General features: G+C 38.9%; 1 protein-coding gene across 2 annotated transcripts; it reads right to left on the bottom strand.

Annotated features, from left to right (window-relative positions):
- Nucleotides 1-371: 371 nt before the first annotated feature.
- LOC6565507 (retinoblastoma family protein) lies at nt 372-16,995 on the bottom strand. Of its 2 annotated transcripts, none has more exons than XM_032738337.2 (10): nt 16,307-16,995; nt 4,870-5,104; nt 4,104-4,776; nt 3,861-4,000; nt 3,578-3,766; nt 3,151-3,490; nt 2,736-3,076; nt 1,927-2,641; nt 1,319-1,753; nt 372-1,253 (listed from the first exon to the last, which is right to left on the bottom strand). In XM_032738337.2, exons 3-10 carry the CDS (start codon nt 4,353-4,355, stop codon nt 1,083-1,085), a joined length of 2,583 nt encoding a protein of 860 aa, XP_032594228.1. In that variant the 5' UTR covers nt 4,356-4,776; nt 4,870-5,104; nt 16,307-16,995; the 3' UTR covers nt 372-1,082. The 2 variants fall into 2 exon arrangements, with proteins under 2 accessions (XP_032594228.1, XP_001991027.2); XM_001990991.2 differs by lacking the exon at nt 16,307-16,995 and having other exon boundaries at nt 1,319-1,477; nt 1,544-1,753; nt 4,870-5,075.
- Nucleotides 16,996-18,262: the final 1,267 nt, after the last annotated feature.

Below are 18,262 nucleotides of genomic sequence, written 5' to 3'. Positions count from 1 at the left end.
AGACAGAGAGAGAGAGCGAGAGAGTGAGAGCGCGAGAGAGTGAGAGCGCGAGAGAGAGCGAGAGAGAGAGACAGAGAGAGAGAGAGAGAGAGACAGACAGAGAGAGAGAGAGAGAGACAGACAGAGAGAGAGAGAGAGAGAGAGAGTTCCTTAGAAAATCCAGCAGGAACTGACCGAATTATAGCTGTTTGTCTCAAAATTAATTGTCCCTGTGCACTTTTAAGATCCTGATTTTCTGATTCTTGTTTTCTCTACTGATTTTATTATTCATCCTAAAAAAATGCTTCAAGGTTTTGGATTTCTTTTTGTCACTTATACAAATATAAAGATTAGAAGACCTAATACATCTGAATTTAAGAAAACCGCTAAAATATTTTTTATGGAACTCTTTATTAGATGCATATAAGTATAGATATGCCATATGTGTACTATAGAGCGGGTTCTTTCAAAAATTATAAGCTACTTGTTCTAATTGTTGTTGTTGACTTGTATTTGTTCTTATAGTGTGTAAAGTATGTAAAGTTTAATTTACGCTGATTGCTGTTGTTTATGTCGTCAAGTTTAAACGTCAACACCAAAAGCTGCCAAGTGGTTATTGATGCTGTTTTATTAGTTTTAGCTAAAGTGCCTGTAAAATCTGTCTCTTGCTATTCATTTCATCAATGGATACAAATATGTAAATAGAGTGCGCTATATTAATATAATAATGTATGCATGTAAATATATATATATATGTGTATAAATGTATTTGTATAAATGACTTGAAAAAAGAGAATATTAATAAGATGCAAACGCTTTTAAATTAAGATGGCGGACTAATAGTTAAAAAAAAACAAAAGAGAATTAAACAGTAAGTTAAATGACAAGCGATCGCGCTTGTCAATAAAAAAAAACATTGCGTGTGCCACGTGGAGGCAATTGCCACTACTTCAATATGCATTTTATAATACCTGTGCTTCCATGTCGATCCGCATGCGAATCGACGACGACAGCCACATATTATAAAAAACACACATTCTCCCTACCCCCCTCCCCTACCAAAATTCTATAGCCCTGCCCAAGCTTGCCGTGTTGTTTATTATCTAGTTTCGTTCGCTCTTGCGATCATCCAAGACGGCTTGAAGTTGACTCAGATGCGGCGGCTGATCGAACCTTAGACGCTTCGTATCAATAGCATTTAGGCCGGGTTCATCGCCAAAGGACAACATACGCTTGCCGTTACCAAGCACCTTCTTGTTCATATCCTCCAATTTCTGTGAATTTTGTCAGTATTAATATATAGTTGGAAATTTGTGTTCAGTTAAACGCAATCGGTTACCTTGGCCGGACTGCAACTGATGATGTATTCAAGCTGATCTGGAGACTGTTGTATCTCATTCTTGGACATTTTTGTTACATAGAGGGAGTGATTAGGTATTAGCTTCTTGGGCACCGTTGTGCGCTCGATGGGATGTGGCGACAGCAGAAGATTTACATTCTGTTCAAATATAAATGTAAGGACGTGGCTAGCCACCCAAACGCTAAACGACAATTGACTACTCACGTCTGTATTAGCATTAAGACGGTTGGTGCAGAACTTTGTCATCTCTGGGACATACGTATAGTTGTAAAAGTGTATAATATCTCTATACTCGAGTTCACCATTCTCTTTGACGCTTATGAGCACCTCTCGATAGACACTATTGACCGCCTGCGGCTGATTGCGATAGGCGTGCATAATCTTACTAAATTTGGGTTCCAGCATTTTCGTAACCTGCATTGGAATAACGAAATGATATTAACGATTTAACATTGAAATGAGCAGGGGCGATGTGCTATATACGATATGGAAAAATGCAGCAAGCGGACATGTGTAGCCAAATAGTTAAGGTGCACATTAATATGTATATGTATTAACTGTATATAGTGGCCAGTTGTCGTACTTACTCTTATGTATATATATATTGCACACATAATGATTTGGTCGAGATGGCGATCTTGCAGTAGGTGAATCTTGTTTGTTATTGAATTCTCGAATATGGTCCAAATCTTTTCGGCTTTCGTCTCACCAAGATTTAGTTCATTGCACAGTGTCAAGATACGAGCCCAACCGAGCTGATATATCTTGCGCAGAAAAATCTGCAGTGGCCCGGCTGTTCTACCTTCGCACACTTCCATGTAGGGGGGCAAAGGATTGGCCGCACTGCCAATAATATCCCAGGCTGGCGAGATGCGCTGCCAGACCAGACGCTCCAGGCATGTCTCCTCAATAGAATTCAGATGCTTAACCAAGCTGCGCGTCAGACAGTCCTTTCCATTACGTACAACGATTTCAATGATCTTAAAAAATTCGAACGCATTAATACTGAAACACTCCAGAATCCAGGGGAAATTGAGCTCCGTGTTGTAAGCATAGAGCACCAGCTCCGTGCAACAGGTCATCAGTGTCACATTAAATATGTCCAATGAGATCCTGCGCATAATTTGCGGCTTGTTTTTAATCTCGGCACGGAGTATGTGATCCATCAGGTAGAAATACAGCGATTTGGCCAAACGGAATCGGTTCTCAGCCTCGCTGCGCATTGGATACTTTGCGAGAAACTTGTTTCCCATTTGCTCAATAATCTTTAATATCTTCGCAATATGCTCTTCGCCAGCCTGTCTGTAATGAGAGATGGATGGATGGATGCATGGTATATTTCACCATTCATTAAAACCAACCAAAAAATGTGATTCGGCCATGTTGTGTAACCTACTTGACAAATTCGGTGGGCTCCGTAATGCGACTAATGGTAGCACTCAGCTTTTTTACATTGTTGGTGGCATGGGCCACTGGCTCGAACTTTTGTTCCGACATCACGGACTGGGGAGGTAAGTCCTGTTTGCGTGTCAACGGCGTTACTGGGGGACGCAACGCCTGCTCGTTAAGATTATTGTGCTCGCCAGCGTCTAGCTGATAGGCGGCCAGTATGCGCTCGTCAAACTCACCCACGCTCAGCACATACTGTTCGTAGCTGACGTTTAGAGATCTCAGATTGCGTTCAAAATTTTTATTGGCCACTAGGCCGAGCAGCGTCTCTTCCTTACCAAAAATGGTCTGTAATGTTCACAAACAAAAGTTAGTAGCATTCATTAGTATCATCGCTAACAGCTGCTGCGGTTGATGCTTACATTCGCTTGAAAGAAGCTGTGCATAATGTTACTGAAGACGGTCGCCTTCATGGTTTTAGCCTCGTCTGTCATCTCGCAGAAGTACTTGAGTATACAATGATTGCGGGCTTGCGTCTCGTCAAAGTGTGGCGAATTCCAATTTGGTGGCAAGCCCTCAAAGTTCGGGTTAATGAGATCAGTGCGTTTCTCGGCCAGCACATTGGCGTAGATGAGATCAATGCAGCACATCATAAGATTGTACGATGTGACCAGATCAAGCGTTGTCGTCGGCTTCTGATTCTTGCAACATAGAAACAGGCGCCAGCAGATATCGTCCAGCTTGATGTAGGAGCATTTAGTGCTACAAAATAGATTTATTGATGGCTTCTTCTTCTTTGCACATGGGAATTGGGATTGTATCGAAGGGGACATAGACACACACACATACCTGTATTTTGAGTACTTCTTCTCGTTGGGCGGGCAGAAAAACACTTGCTCGAATATCTTTCTGTACTTCTTGTAGAGCGTGAATGTGATGAAAAACTTGCGCTCTAGCTCCTCCATTTGTTGGATAAATTCTTGCGGCAGATTGGCCATGTCGCACCACAGCTTTATCCTTGGCGTAAACTCGTAGATGCTAAACAATAAGAGAGAAAGGCAAGGCGGGCAATGGGGACAAATGCCACAATTTCAACAACTAAAATGGTAAATCAAAACAGTTAGCTACGCACCTCATCTGACAACTGCGCAGCAAATTGTTCAATGGCACACAATTGCCCATAACGACAGTATCTTGGCCATCTACTGTGGGCGTTGTCGATTGACGGCAGGCTGCGAACAGAGCACAACAGAACCAATGCCCGATCTCCCCCTGCACATGCAAAACCAAATCAGTGTTAGTATCAATGTGCAATTACAAATATATATATATACACACACACACACACATGTGTGTATGCACATTATGTACGCACCTCCAAAGAGTAATGCTGCAGCACTTCGTTGAGCATTCGAAATGCGTCGACCTCGGTCTGGCGATCCATGTTTAGATCACGGCATAGATTTTCAAATTTGCTGCGCATCGTCTCAATGCCGTCGTCGATGGAGACGCCGGCGCTGGTTACCACCTCGGCGCCGAGCTCCTGCTCTTGTACATCGTTGCTCATGTTGATGGCGTATTGACGTATTCGTAACTTGTAATTGCAAATGCAAATGCAGATGCACATGCAAACTTTTCACACAATTTTGGCTAGGATTGAACGTTGCTGCTGACGGCAGCAGCAGCGGCGGGCGCGGCCGCGGGTTCACCTCGATAAATGAGCGCGCGACTGCAGCAGTAATAGCAACAACAACAAAGACGTAACGTTGACAAGTAAACTTTTCACTTTTTCACAGCGCAGCGTGCGCATTGAGTTTGCTGCTTTTTGATTTGCACACCAATTGTTGCTAAATGCGTATCGTTTTTTCCTTGAGATTAGTCGTCTTGTTGTCGTTTGAAAAGTATGTCGGTACCACTACGACGTATTAATTAATTTGCAAGACCCAATAGTTTCTCCCAAAAAGGCGGGAAGACATGGAGAGCTGCCAGACAGTTGACTACTGTGGGGGATATTTATTTTGGCGCCAAACGTAAAATATATCGGCGATCTAGCAAAATGATGCAATAGATAATAATATACCAAAATTAAAGAATACTTCATTAATAAAATGTTTCGTGAAGGTCTATTGAATAATTTTTACTTGGCGTGATTCTCTGAAATATACGGCAACGCTACACTAACTAAAGACAGCTGGGTTAAGCAAATGGCGGCAACTCCAAGGCAAACAGCTGTGCGACGACGACCACGACTACAATAGGCGAATCAGTGACGTCACGCAGCACGCGTGGAAATTTTTCAAAAATACGTAACTTTGTTCACATTGTCTGCATTATCATCAGCATCAGTTGCAGCTGTTAATTGATAGAAAAATTTGTCTGCAAAGGAATAAATTAAAAACAAATATTAAGAAGGAATTAGATGACGTAGTTGTTATTTTTAATGATCTGCTTGTCGATGAAGATAGAAGGGATGGCTGAAAGAGCTGTGCAGAGTGAATGTGCAACTATGGCAACTGTGGCAACTTTGGCAACTGTGTGTCAATGTCAGCGGGCTGTGAAAAATGCACTTGACCAATGAGCTATATCTCAATTCAAATTAACGATAACTAATCACATGTTAAGGCATTAATGAACTATTACCACCCCTCTCAATGGGCCATCAATTTATTAAGAAATTAAGTTTCATTGCTAAGACTTTCAATTTTTTTTTTACTGGCAGACCAATCAGAGGCATGATGCTGCCACTTTGGAAATTTTGCCCTACAATTTTTGTACAATTGTAGGGTGTTATTATTTTGTGGTAAAGTTTAAAACGCATAGTTTATATATATTCTTGATCAACATCACTAGCTTTTGTCGTATATATAAAGCTAGATATCCTGACCAATCTTACAACATAATTAAGTTCCACACATTTGGCTAAAAAATCACTATGATTATATCAAATATCTCCAATTGGAACAATCGATGTAATAAATGTTTCAAGGAAATAACCATAAAAATGTGGAATATTCAGTTATATATGAATATTGAGGTTGTATTTACGCTGCAAATAACAGTGTATATAAGTTAACCATGGACTATCCGCTTCCTCAGTGGTCAGCAGCACTTGGCCCAGATACCCAAATACGTTGATGCAACATTTCCCATGGGCAACGAACTCAACGGTCAGCGATACTTTGTTGTAGAATATCCGGTGGGTAACTTGAGCGACTGCGCTAGTTGCTAATGCTGCACTTTTCGGGATCGGCCTCGACAGTGGAACAGATTCTTTAAGATAAGAGATTTCTGATATTCATTTGTGTATTAGTTCTAATCATACTAACTAAGAGAGACGAGGTGCTCTTTAAACAATAAAGTACATGATAACTCACAATTGCGTTCGAAGCCACCGAAGTACTAAATGAAGTAAAACCAAAGCTAACTTATACCCTTTGTTAAAAAATATTGATCTATCTAGGGAAAGAAAAAATCATAAAATCAATGTTACGCGATGTATTGTCAAGACAATTAATAACAATTTACATATCTAGGTGAATGACAAAGCCAGTGACTAATATCGATGGGACCAAATAAAAGCTATGGTTACGCACTGGTCCTGCCATACTATTATTATTAACATCGTTGTCGCGAAGAGCCGCTTTTGAGCGCTGGGACGGAACTGGGCCCAAAACCAGACTCCGAGACAAATTGCCTGAAAATGAAAACTGTGCGCTCGTGCAGTGGCAATAAAAATGCTTTGGGGCCAAACTGTGCGGAAAAACTGCGACTGGGTAAAACAATGACGAAAAAAAGATGCAAGAGCAGTGACAAAAACAATTGACACCACCTAATCAAGTCGAATTTTGTATACGCTCGCATATTGCATACTCAAAGATATGCAGGCCTGTGAAAGCTGTATGAGTTTTCAGTCTATGCCCCGATTTTAATGCCCATTTATATAGAGTATACTCATATATTTAAGTGTGCTCACACTGACAGAATAACTTACTTGAAAATTAATGAATTATTTACAGATATATACAGATATATTTTAGAGCATGACAATGAGCAAAAGCGCTATCAGAGCAGCTACATCTTAATATACTCGATATACAATATTAAATACATAATTTTCAACATTTTTGTCCAGTGTATGCATATGGTTGAAGCGAAGTCTAAGGGAATATTCAGTGTAAGCACAAGCACAAGATAAACACGACCCAAGGGAGATTTGGCTGCAACTTTCGCGCTGTCAACTATGTACGAGTATGTGCGTGCGAGTGTTAGCGTGAGCGTGAGCGTGAGTGTGCGTGTGTGTTTGTGTGTGCGTGTGTTTGCAATATGCATTTGTTTATTTGCACACACACATTCTCTCTCTCTCTCTCGCATACACACACACACACACAAACACACATAGCCGCCGGCCACGTTTAAAACATGGAACATGGCACTGCAGCACTGTGGTCCTGCCCACATCAGCTCATTCACGTTCAGTGCCACGTCAGTCACACTCATACATACACACGCAGATACACAACCAAACAAACACACATGCAAACATGCAGAAATGCTGACTTTCCGCCATATTCACAGAAAAAGTTGATCCTTTGCAAACGGCAACATTTTGTAGTCAGTTTCAGTTCTGTATCACTGCCCACATACCTTTGTAACACCCCCTCCCCTCCCCTCTCCTTCACAACACCCCTCACAACCGCACACCTTTTATTATATCGCGTCATATGTCCCATCAGAAACTGTAATTCATGTAAACAAAATGAAAATAACTTCAATGCTAACAAAAACCAACAACATGATGAAGCAGACAAAGGCACAATATTGTAAAAAACACATAGTTATGTATTTTGTATACATATGCTAGATATATGTACATGTGTGCATCAGTATTTGGGAAATATATACTCAAATTGCTTTTGAAACGAAACCGCAAACATTTCGGCCCTGGAATTGTAGTGATGAGGTTGCAACGTGGATATTCAGATACGATTATTTATATCGCTTCTTCCTTTGTGGCACTTGCTTGCTTTTAATTTGCAATCACATATCTTAAAGCATTTTTTTTGTTTCGGCTTCGGCTTTACCTTACTGTTTAATTAGTCCTTGACTAATTAATGACTCCCAACACAAGGAAAAATGTGATTGACAAGCGGTTAGATTATAAGCGACATCGGGTCAAAAACAATTCTGTTTTTTTGCTTGTTTTACACAGGGCTTCCGAACTATGATATACCCTAGGTCACAGTAATTATTAATATATTGCAACAACATCACAACGTGATCTCAGTAAGAAGACTTAAGATTTTCTATTGAAGAAAGTATGATTCATTAAATAAGATTACACATTTTTTATTCTCTGTGTACAATTTAGCATAATTTCCCAGTTCAAGCCATTGTTGATCAAATCAATAGATCAAACACTTCACAAATTCAAGTAAGTCTCCCTTTCTAACCCATTTGCGACTGCAAAGTATAAAAAAATACTTTGAGCTTTTGCCAAAAGGTTTCCTGGCAAATTGCGAGGCTTGTATTTTTTGTTTTTGTTTTGGACACCAACCAAGGAAGCTACCATCCAAAGCTTTTGGCCGCACATCGTTTCTTGCCAAAATGTATGGCCGCACATTATTTAAAGGGCTCCCCTTGCGGTTGTTGTTGCCACTGCTTTGGCTGGTAAAACAAGCGCGAAAACATAATGAGCATATGAATAGACAAACAATCACCGGCAAACTGGCTGCAACAACAACATTGTGTTGACCAGACACCAGCCCGCAGCAGCCGCTGCTTGCTTCCAGCGCGAATTAAATCCTTCCCCTACCCCATCCTCTCTCTATGCCCACCTACTCTGCAACCATTCTCTTCGACTGAAGCCAATTCACCACACATTGTTGAGTTGAGTTCTGATTCTGCTCTTCCTGCTCAGCGGTGGATTCGTGGTCTTTTTCAGTTGGCAGGCAGCACTGTTGCCGAGCACATCATGTCCTTACATCTTTCTATCCGTACTATAAATATCTCGTTATTTTAGTTGTATCTTAAACTTACAGTAGTTGTTTATAATTGTAATTAGAATTAAATGATTAAATGATCCAGATGAATTCCTTCGTGTAGCACTGTGTGTCTAATTAATTCATTTAATAACATCCAAACAGCTTCCTTTAATTAACATTGGTTTTCATCCTTCAAAATTTCAGTTAACGTCCCTTTTAAAGAACACGAAGCGAGTTATATTTATACTGTAAAATTATTTGCAATTTATATAATAAATTTAATAAGTAAATAAAATAATGAGATGTAGCAATTGCCCATTACCATTACCATTACACCTTTTTAATACCAATCTTCTTCACTTTCAAATTGACATGCCATTCAAAATTAGAATGCCATTTTTCTTATCCAGACACAAGCCTAAAAGTAAATTCAATTAAAGTAAGTATTCACCGAATATGTAATAATTTATCCTGGTTTTATATCTGTTTTGTTGTTGGTTTTAGGAGTTTAGTAAGTGTCGCATCCATCAATTTTCTATATTTTTGTTGTTGGATGCGTGCAGTTTAATTAATTCTTAAAAATCATGACAGATAAATCTTCGGTGTTTGTTTGACGAGCGCTTAAATGAAAATGTTACCGAAAATTGTGGGCGAACAAAAATAAAATCAATGACAATTAAGACGAACCAAAAATCGGTGTTCAAAAATGGTTGACGACAGCAATTAAAATATGCAGCTGCATATGTATAAAAATATATATAAGCAACAAGATGTAATACCTTGCTTAGGGTATTAAGGATTTATCATATAATTGGAACCATATTTCATTTAATATAATTTCTAATTTGAACAAGCAGCTTCACATTGATCAATGCACAATTGTTTATTTTGTATAGAATAGTCAATATTCCAAATATTCCTTATTACTGCAGCATAACAGAAATCGATTCGCTCGCAAGAGCATTGAGTCTTCGGCCTACCTTAATTTTCATTATTTTATTTGTGGCTATCTCAATTTGAGTCGAGGTCTTTTTATTGCTTTATGCTTTCATTTCCAATGGATTTTATTTCAATCGTCACCACGTTCATTGCAGGTCTAAATCGAATTTGGACACGCTTAGATAACTTTGAGATTTATTTATTTAACAATTTATTCGGCAAGTCTAGCAATTTGTTGGATACATTTTTAATTTAAAAGCGTTCGTTTATTGTATGAATTTCATTTTAGTTCAGTTTAGCCAGCTTATTAAATCGCTTCAATTATTTTGATTTAATTCAAATGTGATTAGAACTAAGCAATTTTTGAAAAATTCACTTTAATAATCGAAAAAATAAAATAATTGAAAATGAGTAGTTTTCAGTATTATATTTATCGCATTTTATTTGACTTAATTAATAATAAATTGCATTGATTTTGATGTTTTTTGTGACGGCTTTTAAATCATTATTTATTTAAGACTAATTAAACATAATTTAAGGCGCAACAATTTACTCATCTAGGTTTTACCCGTATGTAAATCCGCATTTTTCTCCAAGTGAGGAAATTGTTTTGCTTTTACATGATGTAGTTATTTAACTCACACCGTTCAACCCCATTGAACTCAAAAACTACAAGAGCCGCAATCAGGAAATTTTAAATACAAATATACAGCGCAATCATTGCAATTATGAAATTTTCGATTGTGAAAAGCAAAAAGCGTTAATTCGCAGTAATTAAAAAGTAGCTTTCATGCATGCCATAACGTTTACCCGCCGGTTTTATCTCTTTTTAATTGTGCTTGCATCTCAACCAGTTTGCTATCCGCGTCTTGGCTGCACTGAGAACAAAAAAAGTCGGCTGAGAATTTTAGAAAATCGATGAACTACTCAACCTAAACCCTACAAAAACACATTCGACAGTAGATTCAACTTTGGCACCCATGTACAAAATACGATAACAAAGTCCTCCAGAGCGCTTTACACGTGTCGTAGCTGGGAAGTCACGTGATACATCATTAAGTATAATAAGATGGCTATATCTAATAGTAGTAAGGCCCATGTTCACCTACAACGTGATAGCATGGGGCGATAGATCGCGGCTGATCACCGAGCAGAGACAATTACATAAGTTGACTGTATGACAGGGAGAGAGATACCCAACTTATTTTAGATGAACTGGCCCTACTGGTGCAACCTAGGGATGAAACGTTAGCTGAATAAATATTTAAGCGTAATTTCACAGTTCAAAGGAGCAGACAAAAGGAATGGAGGACTCTAGATGAAGTTCACTCTATGAAAGCGCACACCATAAAATGGTACACCGATGGATCACTCACCTATCAGGGCATAGGCCTTACGGATATATTTATCCTATCCGATAGTCAAGCAGCAATAAATGGCGACGAAAATGAGGTCGAAAGTAGTTTATGAGGTACGTTCCAAGTTTAACCAACTCGGGACACGCAATAGGCTTACCCTAAGATGGGTCCCGGGACATAGGATCATAGAAGGGAACAAAACAGTTGATGAGCCAACGAGAATAGGGCCCTAAAAGGACCAAAACCGTTTTGTGGAATAGGCAGGTACACAATACAGCTGCAACTTAGAAACGAAGAAAGGCAGAGGCGACAACGGAGCTGGACAGAGACATCAGGACTCAGACAAGCCAGGCGTCTTTTGAGTGGCTATATTCATAAACGATTTAAGCAAGTAATAACCATGGGGAAGAACAGGCTTAGAATACTCACTGGTCTATTGACAGGACATTGTAGACTAAAAAGTCACTTAACTAAACTAGGTGTTTGTAGCAACGAACTATGCAGGTTCTCTGCAACCGAGTAAGAATCCTGAATGCACTTCCTAGCGGCGTGTATTGCCTTAATCAGGAAAAGATGCAGCATCTTGGGGATGCATGATATGAGTTTCGAGGACATACTAGCCTTCAACTAAAAGGTGTACAGGAACTGGGATTGATGGAAGAGCTATTGGCTCAGAAGGGGGCACAATAGATCTAGTAGATCGCAGTGCACGTATCCCAATTATAATAATAATATATTTATTTTCTGAACTATTTTTCTTAATACTAGAAAATATTTCTAAGAGGTCGAATTGCAAATCCTGATTTTTAAAATAAAAACAGCTATGAAATTTTCTCTCTCGACAGGGCTTCCAATCGTCTTAAAATCGTTAGTTAATTTTTTTTTTTAAATTAAATTGTATGTATTTAAAAAATATGAGAAATGTTTTTATATGAGAGAAAATATTTATATTATAATAATAATATAAACAACAAAAAATATGGTATTAAAATTGTTAGAAAAAAAGCATTTTTATTAAGTTGAAAATAACAACGAAAAGTTTCGCTTTCCGTTGCACCCTATTCATAAACAATAGATGGTGTTTTGGCAAGGATATATATATTTTGTGATATGCCATGTCCAGCTGTGCAGTTCCTTGCTTTCCTACCTAGTGCTGCCGCCGAGTCTCCCAGCCACCTCCCAGCTCCTGTATCGTATGCTGTTCGCTTCGGAGCGTAACGTGCAATTTTTATTGTTATAGCCGAACTTGCTACATGGCCAACTGCCTAGACACTGTTGTTCTTAACTTTTGCTTGCATTTGTGGCTCGCACGCCCATATATCGTTGCAAGTTAAATATACGCCCACCACTTAACACCCACCCAAGCAGGCAAGTTAAAGTTTTGGGTGCACAATGTTTTTCAGTTTTCCCACATTGTCATCTCCTCTGCCCCCTCAGCCTGTTTCTGCCAAGTTTTTGTTTTTTGTTGGCACCGTGACTATTGCAAAAGTATTGTTGGTCAAATTAAAAAACATTTTACAATTGCAGGCGTAGATATGTGAAGTGTGTGTGTGTGCTTATGTGGTGTTTATATTGTGGCAACTTTCGCTAGTGACTTGGCACAAAAGTTGGCCATGTCCTGCGTCTACCCAAAATGGCAAAACGTTTGCACTTTGCTTCCACCAAAGATACTTCAGTTGCAGCTAGCTCTCAATTCATCGCTATTTATTGTTGTCGCTTTTTCTTCTTACTATTGTTGCTTTGGTGCAACCATTTTTCTCTTCCTATACTCTAAAAGCTATGTTGCAAAACACACATGACTAGCCATTATAAAGTCAAGCTCACTTGAACTCACCTTATAGTTATGCGCCGAAAATAACTTAAAGCTAGTTTATCGATTTTATGAATCATAATACGAGTACATACGGATACAGAGAGAAAATGAAATATGCAAGTCCAGAATATTTGCTTGTTCAAAATTAGAGGAAGAGTTCTTTTGAGATTGTGGAGCTTTATTTGAGCATAATATGCTGAATTTAATATTTTCCATTTGGGCACATAAAGGGATTACATCAAGTTTCGTAATTTATTCCGAATGCTTTCCTTCTTTTTTCCTTGTATTGTATGTTAGGAGAAATTTAAATTTTATCTGTTAGGGTATTCAACTTTCAGTACTGTTTCTTATTCTCTATTTGCTATTTCCACTCTTTGATAGTCAAAAGTTGCCGGTTACTTAAGTGTGGCTGCAACGCCCCGATACGCCCCGATACGTCTAGCTCCTCCCATATATTTGGTGGCGTTCCTTGTCCTCCTTGCTGGGGCCAATTTTTGGTAATTAGTTAGCTTCTAAGTGTTGGTACTTGCGAGAGTTTCGTAGTTTGCCAAACGGCAAAGTTAATTTGCGACTGCCTTTTGACATTGTTACCAGCAAAAAGCTTAAAATAAACAAATATATTTTGTAGCTCTCAAAACGTAGCCCCAATGGCAACGAAACTAATGTAGTGACAAATCTTGTTTTTGCAAAATTCTAGGAAGTTTTTAGTATTTAAATTCCAACTCATTAATTATTTTCAGCTTCTAGTAAATAAAAGAAGTTTTTGTTCAGCAGTTTCTTATTCCATTCCGTGGTATTCGATAGTCAACCCATTTAGATTACGTTAAAAATTTGTTTAAGTACTTTGTGTTGGTTTCTATACTTTGATACCAAAAGTATCATAGTATATTGGTTACGTGCAATATCCGTCATGTTGTCTGTCCATCATTCCGTCTGTATGACGCCACTTTTTTCGACACCCTTAGAGATAGAGACTTGAAACTTGGAAAATATATAGTGGTCTGCTCGCGACAAAGTGTATAAATTGGTCCGCAGCTCTTGAGTTAGAGCCGTCAAGTTTGGTAGGTTTATTACTGGTTGGCCAAAGCCAATATATTTGGAAGTGTAAATCGATACATCCGCGTTTCTCCCACTATTTTAAAGATAGAGTGCTCAAATGTAATTTGCTGGGAATCTTCTTCAAAGATCGGCATATAAGTTTTCAGATCACGCCCATACCCTCCGCCCCCAGAAGCATTTATTCCACAATTTGTTAGCTATAGTCACCAAGTATGAAAGTATGTTACGGATAACTCCCTTAAGAGATCGATAAAAAAATTGGATGGCCACGCCCACTCCGCCTTCCCAATCTGATACACCTCTTAGTGTACATCGATAAAACCATATATCTTACACAATTTGAAAGCTAGAGTCACCAAATTTGAAATGTAAGTGGCTAGTAACGTCATTCAAAAATCTGATAAAAAGAAATTGTGGACTACTATCGCCCCCAAAATTTTTAAACTGCCATATCTCTCATCACTTAAGCGCTACAGTTAGGAAACTTGAAAGGAAGATTACTAGGAAACTCTTCCAACAATTTTCGGCCATGCCCACTCCCGTCCCAAATTTCGACAAAAGCCTATATCTTTTTTAAAGTTCAACTTGGATGTTAGAATACTAAAAATCTCCTTCAAAGACCGGTATTTCTTGGCTACGCCCAACTTGTTCTGTGGCACCTGCTATCAGATGGTATTACATATGGTATTAGAGTAATTCGCAGTCGGTTTCACCCGACTGCAACGTTCTTACGTGCTATACACTGTACCCATTAAAGGAGGGTACTATAATGCAATACGTAAACGGAGGTATCCTTGATCCCATCAAATATTTATACCACAAGAGCTAAGAATATAAAATGTGGAATTAAGGATTTCGTGTGTCACACGCCGAAATAATTATTTTCGTTTTGTAATTATACCCTGAACCCATTAAAAATGGGTAAAAAGGGTATAATGGTTTTGTTCAAATGTATGTAACAGGCAGAAGGAAGTATCTCCGACCCCATAAAGTATATATATTCTTGATTAGGGTCAACAGCCGAGTCGTCCGTCCGTCCGTCCGTCTGTCTGTCTGTATGAACACGCAGATCTCAGAGACTCTAAGAGCTACAGACTTCAAATTTGGAATATAGATTCTCGTACACCCTGCGCAGATCCAGTTTGCTTAAAGTTTTCGATAACTGTCTCCGTTTAAAATTGTAACAATTTCAAAGGCAGAATCTTCTAATTAATATATAATATGCATATGCATATTATTGATCAACTGTCCATATTTCATCAAGATCTGATAAGAAAGACCCAAAGTATAGTCGAAAATATATTATCATATTGATCTCATTTCAATCAATATCATCAATATGCGAGCATGTGCATGAGTCAGAAAGAGGTGGCATGATATTCGAAGCGAGCTTCAATACGTTTTTGTGTGTATTCTGCAGAGCCCCGTTACCTATGATTGCGTGTACGTATATATGTATGTATGTTTGCATGGATGAATGTTTGTATGTATGTATGTATGTATGTATGTATATATTCACGTGCTTGCCGGCAGAGCGCACTTGCAGACTTGCTCACATTTTGGTGCAGAACTTTCTAAAGGGAAATTTGCAAATAAAACAGGAATATATTTGACAACTGGGTTCAGGGTATATCGCAGTCGAGCTTACTCGGCTACAGCACTTTTACTTGTTTTTTACCTACCTATTTGATTTTGTTTAGCGCTTCTCTCTACTCAGCATAGTACAGCAGTCTGAGCTCGTCTACTAAGGAGCATATCAATAATTCAGTAATTTGAGGCATATTAGCACTTGAATCTCTTAAATTTGCGTATCTTAGATAACATTGGCAATGCTTTGAGCGTGAAAAGCTTGTAACGAACACTAACAATGTCGTCTCGGCTTGCACACCCTGTCTACTATTTGGGGCGGCCTTGCTCAGGGAAATTGGGCGTGGGTATTGTGCCGCCTAAACAAACGGTGCTACAGTAATAATTTCGTAGACAGGGAAGAACGGGAAGAACGGGATAAGGAATGCGAGCCATACAAATGGAACGGACTGATGTTGCTTATAGCCTATCTAAAGTTGGCGAACTAAGTTGTTAGAGTTCTCCTTCTTTACCCACCCAACCTTGTAGGAATCTATTGCAATTTTGGATCCTACCCTATGAAGCTTGCGGTGCTACAGACCTAAGGTGCCTTTAATAATAACAAATTATCCCATGTTTATATTTCTATAATTGAATTAAGTTAAATACAAGGACTATTCATGATAGTGGAATTCAATAAGGACATTGTAACTTCATTATAAATTGTGGCTCTGATACTTTTATACTCTTATTAATTTTATACTATTAGGAATATCAATACAATACCAACAAAATTCTATGGGCGCTTTAGTTACCAATATTGCATCTCTGATGCCATCACGTCCGGCTACGCCGTACTTACTACCATATCATCCTTAGCGATCCATCGATGTCAGCAGGCCTGTCGACGTAGACGATCTGTAGGCGGTGATAATTAGAGTCAAAGGTGCAAAATGGATACAAAGCGCTCACTAGAAAATATTTTACAAATTTATAAGTATGGAGTATAATATTACTTAGAACTAAAATTCATTTTTTTCCTTTTTTTTTTTATACTCTATGCCTGCTATGCGGTGACTTCAAGACACCGGGGTTGTTGTTCCTGTGTTGTTGTAGTTGTTCTTCTTATTGTTGTTGTATTGAGAGGCGTTGAGCAGCCCTGAATAGGCGCTGGCAACGCTTCTCTGCTGAAGTCGGCTTGATTTTATTTTTCAACAAAATAATGAGGTATAAGAATAGACGAAGGAGCTTGGGTGGCCAGTTCCGTGGTCGATGGTGTATTGTGGTGTGGTGCAATGATTGGATGTGGTGTGCTTGCAGGTCCACCCAACACTCGAAACACGTGAACTGCCAAAATCCCGGTAATGAGTCGAAATTTTATTAAATTCGACTGCTGTCGGGTATAACCGGTCTTCAGCGTTCTGGTATCCGTAATATCGCACTTTAAATATTATCCCAGCTTCGGATGTTTGCCGATTGTATTTATTTGACCACGTGCAAATTGTCACGTAAAACAAACAGAAAACTTTTCTTGGCACCGATCTGCTGTTGCTTCTTGCATCGAGAGCATGCGGAAGAATAAAATGCATTCAGAAACGCAGGCGCAGCCAACTTGACAGTTTAAGAGCAAAAGTTCGCGTTAGAAAGATTAAGAGCGAAAGTTCGCGTTCGAAAGCTCTCTAACGCACCATAAGCTGCACCAGCTGATCTAGACCAGCTGCTTAAGTCTAATGTGCATGTTATGTGCAGTGTTTTGAAAATTGCAAGCTGAATATTCGCGCCGTCACACCACAGGTCTGATCTACTTCTATTAGAGAAAAATAAGAGCTGAAAAAAATTCAAACGGATGCGAATAGGAAGTGCTGGCTACCAAATGTCTTTTGCATGAAAATTTCCTAGCTCCTTTCCATTCATATCCTCTAGGAGGTAAATCGATCGGCCCAGTTTTCCCTTGATTCGAGCCTTAGTGCCGATAGGAGCTAGCTTAGAGCAAAAATTAGCTGCAGCTTTGCTCAAAGAAAAATTTCTTTTGATCACTTCTTGACCTATTTCAAATGCTCGTGTCTGTGACCGTAAATTATACGATCGCTGGTTTCTGTCATAAGCCTTTTTGAGGTGTTTATCTACATCAGCCCTGAATTTCTGAAATTCGTCAGCTCTGGGTAACCTAGCGGTGCTGTCTTTTAGCAATTCTAAATTTCTCAACAATTTATAATCTTTGCCATGAGAAATCATGTGTTGTCCAAAGACCATAAAATAGGGAGAGTAACCAATCGATTGATGTATAGAATTGCGAAGAGAGCTGTTAATGCGACTTAAGAAGGTATCCCATTCGCGCTGATCAACACGAATATAGGCTCTTAAAGCTGCATTAATCGAACGATTCACTCTTTCGGCGGCGTTCGATTGTGGTGAATAGGCTCCTGTAAATATATGTTGAATACCGAAGGTTAGGAGGAAATCGTCAAAGACACGGCTTTTAAATTGAGTACCGTTGTCACTCACGACTATCTCTGGTACTCCAAAACATGGAAATATATTTTCACTCAGGTAATCGATAATCACGTTGGAGGTGAATTTTTTAACGGGCTTCAGAAAGGTGAATTTTGAAAAGTGATCTAAAATTATGAAAATTCCAATGTGACCCTTTCTTGTGCGAGGAAACGGACCAACGAAGTCAAAATACAACCGCTGAAATGGTCTTTCGCTGATAATTCGAGCACCCATAGGAGGTTTAAGTGATCGATTGGGATATTTGGTTATCTTACACGTATCACAATCGCTAATGTAATTACGCACATCAACCACCATCCTAGGC

This window comes from Drosophila grimshawi, unplaced genomic scaffold, assembly GCF_018153295.1.
Source record: "Drosophila grimshawi isolate 15287-2541.00 unplaced genomic scaffold, ASM1815329v1 contig_1006, whole genome shotgun sequence".
In the NCBI taxonomy this organism is placed as follows: Eukaryota; Metazoa; Arthropoda; class Insecta; order Diptera; family Drosophilidae; genus Drosophila; species Drosophila grimshawi.
The sequence above is the reverse complement of the archived record's forward strand: the minus strand, read 5'-3'. Positions and strand labels throughout refer to the sequence as shown.

What these genes read in the sequence shown, in the direction of transcription:
- LOC6565507 (XM_032738337.2), bottom strand. Translation starts at nt 4,355, where the DNA reads ATGTGCATCTGCATTTGCATTTGCAATTACAAGTTACGAATACGTCAA. An exon ending in TGCAGCATTACTCTTTGGAG is followed by an intron (nt 4,001 to 4,103) that starts GTGCGTACATAA and finishes TTGCATGTGCAG; the next exon opens with GGGGAGATCGGGCATTGGTT. An exon ending in GAGCCCACCGAATTTGTCAA is followed by an intron (nt 2,642 to 2,735) that starts GTAGGTTACACA and finishes CTCTCATTACAG; the next exon opens with ACAGGCTGGCGAAGAGCATA.